Source organism: Xiphophorus hellerii, chromosome 19, assembly GCF_003331165.1.
Source record: "Xiphophorus hellerii strain 12219 chromosome 19, Xiphophorus_hellerii-4.1, whole genome shotgun sequence".
In the NCBI taxonomy this organism is placed as follows: domain Eukaryota; kingdom Metazoa; phylum Chordata; class Actinopteri; order Cyprinodontiformes; family Poeciliidae; genus Xiphophorus; species Xiphophorus hellerii.
In genome coordinates this window covers 27,912,067-27,921,930 of record NC_045690.1, presented here as the reverse complement: position 1 = coordinate 27,921,930, position 9,864 = coordinate 27,912,067, and the positions used below count along the sequence as shown (strand labels likewise).

General features: G+C 44.1%; 1 protein-coding gene across 1 annotated transcript; it reads right to left on the bottom strand.

Moving 5' to 3' along the window:
- Positions 1–3,891: 3,891 nt before the first annotated feature.
- On the bottom strand, positions 3,892–9,762 carry LOC116709266 (uncharacterized). Its single transcript, XM_032547680.1, has 3 exons — positions 9,557–9,762; positions 4,168–9,166; positions 3,892–3,950 (listed from the first exon to the last, which is right to left on the bottom strand). Exons 2-3 carry the CDS (start codon positions 8,906–8,908, stop codon positions 3,892–3,894), a joined length of 4,800 nt encoding a protein of 1,599 aa, XP_032403571.1. The 5' UTR covers positions 8,909–9,166; positions 9,557–9,762.
- Between the last annotated feature and the right edge of the window lie 102 nt (positions 9,763–9,864).

Genomic DNA, 9,864 nt, shown 5'->3' with positions numbered 1-9,864 from the left:
TTTCACACAAACACAAAGACCCTAGCATAAATGTTTGGCTGTTGAACTGGAACGTTCCAGGTCGCTATCAAGCTAGAAGCTTTACAAATCTTTTACATTACACTACATTACCAAGGCAAATTAAAACAAACCTTTATCTTGGCTTTTTCTATTCTTCCTCTTTCTTTTCTCCCTCCCTGAAGGATAAGTCCATTGTTTGCTTACTTAACTTCTGGTCGGAGCTTTTGACGTTTGGATGCGGCAGTTCATGATACCGGCAAAACGTGCGGTACCTACCGCGGCCACCAGAGGCCCCCAAGAGCAATTTATTTTATTTTTTTGTTTTTATCCATAGAATAATGATTTCTACATACATGATCAAATATATATTATTGTAAAAACAAATCACTTCATAGTGAAATAGTGTGTTTTTGATATTATAATGACATAGAAATTATTACTAAAAAAAAAAATAAATCAGCTCCACTGAGGGGGCCACTTAGTGGCCTTGTTGCCCTAAGCGGCTGCTTGGTTTGCTTTGCCTTGGACCGGCTCTGTTTAGAAGAGCCGGCCCAAGGCTCTTCTACAGGTTAGTAATGTAACCGGGAGAAGGTTACATTACTAAAGTTTTTTTTTTTTTTTTGTACTGTTTTAACCATTAAACAATCTCCCTTCAGTTCAATCTTATAAGACTAGTCTGACTCTTATGACTCTATTAAAGCTGCTGTGCTATCTAAGTTTAATGTGACAGAATAGACCTACAGATACCGATTTCAAAGCACCAATGAACCAGTGGGAGAGTGCACCTGAAACCTACAGTCGTCTAAAGGGACTCTACAAGCGATGGATGCGGCCTGACAGTCGGAGTAAAGAAGAGATTGGGGAAACAATCATCTTGGAGCAGTACCTACGTGTGCTTCAACCAGACACCCGCACATGGGTGAAGGAGAACAATCCAAAGACATGAGAGGAAGCTGCAGATCTGGCTGAACGTTAACCTGGCTGCTCACTGACAACCTTCAAAGTCAAGAGTAACTGTGGGGAGACCAAGGTTTGTGGAGGTAAAACCTCCAGATGCAGCTAATGGTGACAACTTGGACATGTGAATGTCATTCTTGGACAGGTACAGGTACCTGCACAGGTAAGAAACCTGTACAATCCGGCCTACAGTATAACCTAATTTGTTACTATTGTTAGCAGCCTGGTCATAAAGCTTCTTTATATTCTTTAAGAAAACCTAAGTCAGTAGAGGTATGTGTGGTGCCTACAAAGGAACATAATTCTAAACTTTTTGATGGTTTGAATCCACATAAGCATAAACATGTGGTAGATGTGGTGATAAATGGCAAAGCTGTAAAGGCTCTTGCAGACACTGGTAGCTCACCAACTCTTTATGAAATCTTCTTTGTTGAGCAATGTACTGCCTAACTTTAACAAGCCTGTAAACATTCCTTGTGTTCATGGAGGTCAGAAAGAGTATTCAAATGCAGATGTCACTAGTGAAGTTGAAAACCAAGCTTTTATGTTGACTGTTTGAGTTTTGAATCAGTTAGCATATGATGTTATCCGAGGGGAAGATTTACCAATCCTAGACAGTTTGGTTCAAGAAAACTCTGTGGCATATTCCTGTGCTGTCATCACGTGTTCCATGAAAAAGGGCTTAGAACCTCTGCCAGATGCAGATGATGATTTGTATGAAGGAGGAAGTAAAATCAGGAAATTCCTAATAACTTTAAAGAGAGTCAAGAAAACAATCCATCTTTGAAACCTCTCTTTAATAAAGCACACAAACATGGTGAAAAAGAGAGTACTGTAGAGTTCAAAAGTTTAGCAGGAGAGCCTTTCATTATAAAGGATGAACTTTTGTATCTAGCAGACATTGAAGAACCCAGACTTGTTGTGCCAAAAGAATAGCGTTCAGTAATTCTGCATTTGGGCCACACTGTACCATGGTCAGGCAAAGACATATAATCGTGTTGCTCAACGTTTTTATTGGCCAAGGTTATATAAAGATGTGGTTGAATACTGCTAAACGTGTTATGACTGTCAGTAGCCTCCACTAAAGTTTCAGACCATGCCCAGTTGCAGACTTTACCAATAATGACTGTTCCTTATGAAAGAATCGCCATGGATATCATGGCTGTAATGAAGACTGTAGCTGGTTCAGTTGTGGATGAACAATCACTCCAGGGTGTCGGGTTAGAACAGCTGATATATATGTTCAGGTGAGTTAGTGAAAGAAGAGAATGTCCAAGTCCAGAATTGAGCTTTACTTGGTTTTAATTAGCTCTGGAGGTTCAGCTATACATATAAGGGCACAGGTGTGTGTGTGGCGTGTGTGTGTGTGTGTGGTTTCCTGTAACAATAAACAAATACAAATTATGAGAATTTGTCTGTAAACCCTTTCACAAATAACCCTAATTTCCACAATGAATAAATGTGTTAATGTCTGACTATGAGAATGTAAATAATAATTATACATACATAGTAATAATAAACCCTGCAAATAATAGTGTCACACGATAAACATACAAGAGAAATAACGCATTTCAATTGCACATGGTAACACAAATAACAGCTGCAACTAATTAACCGAGCTTAATAGCTTAATGCTAAACGGCTAACTTTAGCTCTCAACAATACAAGTAAAATACAGCAAACGACTATAATACTCAACGGGACAAAGCACAACTACGGCTCTTAGACATTTACGAAACCAAACTAAATCAACAACAGTATTACTTACATTCAATGGACGCACACAATAGAAAGAGGTTATGAACGGAGTCAGCCTTGAGAACCGTAACACTCTACTCAGATCCATAAACAAGCTGTAACAAAATTGAACATGAAGCCACCCAGTGGCTGAAATAAATTACTGCACCTAAAATACTTTGAAGAAGAAAACCTAAACTAGAGGGCTGAAAACAAATAATTAACAGTCTTTTGTACAGCCGCCCCCAAATTTGATACTCAAATTTGACCACTAGGTGTCTTAGTCATCTGGAGGTAGAGCTGGCAGCTTTATGAGGCGAACAACCGGCCTAGTGAAGGTCCTGCCTTTCACTTGAACCACAGCTGTCCTCACGCGTCCATCTGCTCCAGGTATGACGCTCGTCACTGTTCCTACTTGCCAGAGGGCTCTTGGTGTCTGCTGGTCAACAATAAGCACTATAGTGCCTACAGTGATGTCATCCTTTTCTGTTTGCCATTTCTGTCTGGCTTGTAATGTTGGAAGAAAGTGGCGGATGTAATGCTTCCAGAAGTGATCTGTTAAAACCTGAGAATGTCGCCACCTTTTTCGACTTAAAAGTTCAGACTCGGGATAGACCACTTGTGGAAGGGAGGAGTCCGGCCGCCCCATCAACAAACAGTTGGGCGTGATTGGATCTGGATCGGCCAGATCAGATGAAACATAGCCCAACGGCCTGGAGTTGAGAATACCTTCTATTTCGATAAGGACTGTTCTCAACACCTCCTCTGGCACTGACTGAACTCCAAGAACAATCCGGAGGGCGTTCTTTACTGATCTAACCTCTCGTTCCCAAGACCCACCAAAATGCGGAGCATTCGGGGGATTAAAGCGGAAGCGAATCTGTTGAGCAGCAAGTTGGTCCTTCACTGAGTGTTCCAGGGCACCGAAGGCTTCTTGAAATTCTTTATCTCCTCCTTTGAAATTAGTTCCCTGGTCTGAAAGGATCTCATGGGGCTTTCCTCTTCGAGATATAAAACGTCTGAGTGACATTAGGAAGGAATCTGTGTCCATATTTGGGAGGATGTCTAGATGGACAGCTCGGGTGGTAAGACACTTATACAGGATTCCCCACCTCTTTTCGTTGCGTCGTCCCACCTTTACCATCATTGGACCAAAGCAGTCCACCCCTGTGGAATAGAAAGGTGGTTTGAAAAGCCTCAAACTGGAGGGTGGAAGATCTGCCATCCTTGGGACTTGAGGGTTGCCTCTCCATTTCCTGCAGTCCACACAGTTATGCTGGTGCTTCCTGATGGCTTCTCTCCCTCTAAGTAGCCAGTATTTTCGTCGCAGCTCAGCAAAAACACGCTCTGCTCCAGGGTGGTTCAGCTGTTTGTCATAATGTTGGATCAGGAGTTTGGAGACAGGGTGAGAGGACGACAGTAGAATGGGATGGAGTACATCCGGACCTAGGCTTTCACATCGGCGGAGCCTACCTCCAACACGGATTAGACCTGAGGTCTGATCATATTCAGGGGCGAGTGTGAGCACTCTACTGGTAGATGGAAGAGCTTTTCCCGATTTGAGTAACGTCATTTCTTCTGGGAAGTTCTCCATCTGAGCCTGTCTGAAAAGGGCTAACTCAGCCTTGTGATAGTCATCAGCAGTGGGAGACTTGTCACTGGCCGCCCCATCGAGTACTCTTGCAGTTGCTTCTAGTAGCTCTTGAAAGGTGTTAAACTGCTGCATGTCAGGAAGAGTCGGTTGGGGTGAGCTAGTTAGACCACAGAATACTGGGCTCCTCAACTCCTCTGTTTCCTCGATAAAGTGGTCAGTTGGTGATTCAGGCCACTGATCAGATGCCTGCAGGAGGAAGGATGGTCCATGAGTCCAACGACTTTTTTCAGTCAGTTGGGCTAATGTTTTCCCTCTGGTGATATCATCTGCTGGGTTGGAGGCAGAATCAATGTAATGCCAGGATTTGATATCTGATAATTCCTGTATCTCTGCAACCCTTGTACCTACAAACACTTTATATCTGCAGGAATTGGATTTGAGCCAGTTGAGTACGGTGGTGGAATCAGTCCAGTATACCACTTTTTGGATCTTGATGGTGAGTTCTTTCAGCAGCACTGAAGCTAACTGTGCTCCAGTTAGAGCACCGCATAACTCGAGTCGAGGTATCGATAGTTGCTTCTTTGGGGCAACTCTGGATCTGGCAGCTAAGAATGCAACTTGTATCTGTCCATCCCCGTTATCACTACGCAGGTACGCCACTGATCCATAAGCACGTTCAGATGCGTCACAAAACACATGGATGGTCTGACTGATGGTACTACGATCTGTGTTGTGGTCAGTGTAACATCTGGGTAAAGCGATCTGGGACAACTGGGGAAGCTCTTCCTCCCATGACTTCCAAGCTTGGAGCAGATCTTCAGGGAGATTGGGATCATCCCAACCTCTCTTCTTGTCCCAAAGTCGCTGTACAATGATCTTAGCTCTGGTCGTATATGGAATAATGTATCCCAGAGGATCGTATTGTTGGGCAAGAAGACGATAGATGTTGCGCATAGTTGGTTCAAGACAGTCACGGTTGTGCTGCTTATAGCAGAGTGTGTCTGACTTACACTGCCACAACAGTCCAAGTGTACGTTCTTGAGGGTTAGCTGTTTGTTGTGTGAACCAAAGTGTGCTGCTTTCTGATCTTAATTCTTTGGGTAGGTGTTTGATGACAGCAGGAACATTGCTGGCCCATTCTCTGAGCTCAAATCCACCTTCCATGAGTACTGTGTGCAGTCGATTCACCAGCTGCTTGGCCTGGTTCTCTGACTGAAGACTCTGCAGACAGTTATCAACATAGAAACAACGTTCTACTGATTGGCGGGCATCCTCCTCTGGTGCTGTGTGTTTTTGGACATGACTTTGTAATGCAAAGGCGGCGCAACATGGACTGCACGTTGTACCAAAGGGGAGCACTTGCCACTCATAGATAGTAGGTTCCTGGTCCACTTTAACATCTCTCCACAGGAAACGAAGGAAGGGTTTATCCTCATCCAACAGGCGTACCTGATGAAACATTCCCTTCACATCACTGCTGATAGCCACGGGGTGCTCTCGGAACCTAAGGAGGACTCCCAGAAGACTGGCTCCAAGTGTGGGCCCAGGAAGAAGGTGATCATTGATGCTCTGCTCATTAAAGATGAAGGAGCAATTGAAGACTATTCTGTACTTCCCATTGTGTTGAACAATGTGGTGTGGAATGAACCATGAATAGTTGCTCTCCTTTGCCTTAGTTGGGGTTATGGCTTTGACGTAACCAGCATCAATGAGCTTGTGGATTTCTCTAGAGTAAATGGTGGCTTTTTCTGGGTCTTTTACTAGCCGTTTCTCTGTCCCACGCAGCTGTGGTAAGACAGCTTCTTTAGGTGAAAGGAGGGGTGGGAAGTCCCGTTTCCATAACAATGGTGTCGCATACCTGTTCACACCATCGACCATTACTCTGGTGGTCTTATCTTCCAGTATGCGGACTGCCTCCAAATCTTCTCTTGACCTGGTAATCAACCGTTCACTCCTGTATGGCAGCGTATCTAGCTGCCACAACTTTTCCACATGACTTAGAAGCTCTGCTTCCGGTGGATTGCACTTAGTGAAGAGGCACTGTTGTGGAGACAGTTGATGGCATAACAGACTTGTGGGGCCTTGTAAAGTCCATCCTAACCTCGTATGAACTGCTGCAGGTCCACCTGGTGGACCGAGACGTACTGGTTCCACTGGCGTAACTAGATGTGGGTTATCTGACCCTATCAGCAGCAATGGCTGGGCACATTTAATGGATGGCAGCGGAATGTCTCTGAGATGGCGATACTTTTCCTGCAGAACTTCAACTGGGTAGGTATGGCAGGCTAAGTTTAGCTGTTTAGCCGTGAAAGCTTTGTTGACCTGGTATGACTTACTAGGCTGTGAAGCTGGAGCAACTGAGAAGGAGACAGTGGCACCGTTAATAGTGCAGACTTCTTGCCGGACGGTACGAAGTGTGAGATCTTCAGGCTTCCCTTGAAGGCCCAGGCTAAGAGCAGCATCATGTAGGAGTATTGTGCGCTCTGATCCATCATCCAGTATTGCGTAGGTCTCTAGTACCTTTGGACCGCTCTGGAGTATGACACGGCACAACTTGAGTAACACTTGGTTGCTTCTAACTGGCCGATCAACGTACAGTGTCTCTGAAACAGAACTCACTAGGCATGTGCTCGGCTGAGGTGGTTGAGGTTCGACAGGTGCTGTGCTTATTTGGCTGGTATTAACCTCGTGCAGGATATCCAAATGCTTCCTTTCACATTGTTTGCACTTGGCTTTGAGATTGCACCTGACAGCCTGATGTTCCCGACCGCAGCGCCAGCATCGTCTGTTTGCTTTAATCCACTCTGTCCTCTGCTCTACTGACAGGATTTTGAAGTTGCTGCACTGGTTCAAATAATGAAGCTCTGTATCGCAGAAGGGACAGTATTTCTTTGGTTTGTCCTGAGAGATCTCTCTCATAGCTGGAGTCCTATCTGATTTCATCTTTGACTGAGGAGACTGACTGCCAAGTAGAATCGCTGTAGATCTTTGTGACTTGTAGTCAGGATGTCGGCTCTTGGGTGGAGCTTGTCTCTCTCTATTGGAGGTACTGCTGTATTGATCACCACTAACTTGAACTCGTACTTCGTACTCAAGCCAGTCAGCCAGATCAAGCAGGGTTGGAACTGGAGTATGAACAGGGTTCACAAATCTATGAAAGTGTGCTCTTAGGTCGTGTGGCAACTTCACTAGGAGACGAGAGACATGTGATGCACATCTCAGTTCTGTCCATCCTTGGCTTCCAAGTTGCTGCAGCATTCCTACTAAGGCTCGAACTTGAAGGGCAAAAGACTTAAATGCTTTAATGTCCCCAGGTCTGATATTAGGTCCATCCATTAAATCAGAAATCCTCTTCAGCGCCAGCTGCTGCGGTTGACCATACATCTCAGTGAGCGCTCTTATAGTGTCCGTAAATGGGAGTGGACTGTTACTGTATGAGTCGGCTATAAGTAGCGCCTCTTCACATTTGAGATGATCTGTGAGTATTTGAAACTTAAAATGCTCTGGAGCGTCATATGGGAGCAAGTTGTCGAGGGCTAGTTTCAATCTGGCAAACTCACGAGGGTCCTCGGACTTGAAGTAAGGGATAGTCGGTTTGGGACCATGGTAATACTCTAGCGCTGAGGATTTACCAAAAGAAGGATCTAGATGGGGGGAATGTTGGTGGTCAGATGAGTATCTGCCTCCCCGACATCTCTCTCTGTCACATTCATAGAGTGTTGCATGGTAATCATCATGGTGATCCCTGTAATCAGAAGATTGTCTCCTCTCTGCTCCATAGTAGCGGCTATCATGGCGAGCGCTTGGACTACTTGGTCGGTTGGGCCTCATTGGGCCATATTCGTCACCGTGGTCTGGGTGACTTGACTTGAATGGAGAGACACCATAATAATGGTGAGATCTGTCATCATGGTGATAGGGCTCATTATAGCGGTCATAATCATCCTCATAGTTGGGATAATACTTGACATCAGAGTTGGATGCTGCTTTAAAATGTGGCCTTTTGCTATCACATGATTTATCACAAGCTTTACGGTGTGATTTAGACTCTCTTTGATGTGATGACTCTGGTTCCATACAATCATCAGTATTGAAATCCATAGGCTTGGCTTGGGAGAAGGGAGATGAGCTTCGAGATGTTACAGGAGAAATGTCATCTTTGCTGAGTAATCCCACTTCCTGCAGACAGCGATCCAGGTCCTCAATGGGGTCACGTCGGTGGCTTTGTGGAGTTGGAGGAACATCATTAATCACCGAGGGGGCACTTACTGCCTGACGTGGGCCTGTGTGGCCACTATATGGCGTCGGCTTACTAGTAGGTGCTGGTGTAGTAGATGTGTCCTCTTCTCTACACTTGGACTGTGACTGAGGTTTTGATGCCTGTCCAGGAGATTGTTGGATTATATCTGTAAGACGCTGGACCTCTCTGCGTAGTTGGTCGCTTTCCTCTCTCATGCTTTGAAGATATCTGCGCATTTCAGATGAAGATGGCTGCTCCTCCTCAGTAATGTGGTGCCTTGGTGTATAGCTGACCTCATAATTCTGGAGATATGATGGTACATGCCTCGATCTCTGTGGGAGGTTTACATCTCTCCAATGTTTCTCATGTGGCCTTGACATATTGACTGTAGTGGTTGCTTAATCCGGCTCGAAGGACCAAAATTGTAATGAAGACTGTAGCTGGTTCAGTTGTGGATGAACAATCACTCCAGGGTGTCGGGTTAGAACAGCTGATATATATGTTCAGGTGAGTTAGTGAAAGAAGAGAATGTCCAAGTCCAGAATTGAGCTTTACTTGGTTTTAATTAGCTCTGGAGGTTCAGCTATACATATAAGGGCACAGGTGTGTGTGTGGCGTGTGTGTGTGTGTGTGGTTTCCTGTAACAATAAACAAATACAAATTATGAGAATTTGTCTGTAAACCCTTTCACAAATAACCCTAATTTCCACAATGAATAAATGTGTTAATGTCTGACTATGAGAATGTAAATAATAATTATACATACATAGTAATAATAAACCCTGCAAATAATAGTGTCACACGATAAACATACAAGAGAAATAACGCATTTCAATTGCACATGGTAACACAAATAACAGCTGCAACTAATTAACCGAGCTTAATAGCTTAATGCTAAACGGCTAACTTTAGCTCTCAACAATACAAGTAAAATACAGCAAACGACTATAATACTCCACGGGACAAAGCACAACTACGGCTCTTAGACATTTACGAAACCAAACTAAATCAACAACAGTATTACTTACATTCAATGGACGCACACAATAGAAAGAGGTTATGAACGGAGTCAGCCTTGAGAACCGTAACACTCTACTCAGATCCATAAACAAGCTGTAACAAAATTGAACATGAAGCCACCCAGTGGCTGAAATAAATTACTGCACCTAAAATACTTTGAAGAAGAAAACCTAAACTAGAGGGCTGAAAACAAATAATTAACAGTCTTTTGTACAATGGCGATTCTTTACCTAAGAACAGTAATGGCCATAACCTTGCATTAGTAATCTGTGATTATGCAACCAGATATCCAGATGTTTATCCATTACATCTTCTG

Coding starts and splice junctions, on each gene's coding strand:
- LOC116709266 (XM_032547680.1), bottom strand. CDS start 8,908: ATGTCAAGGCCACATGAGAAACATTGGAGAGATGTAAACCTCCCACAG. Junction 3,951..4,167: donor AGGTCTAATCCGTGTTGGAG/GTAGGCTCCGCC, acceptor TGTGGACTGCAG/GAAATGGAGAGGCAACCCTC.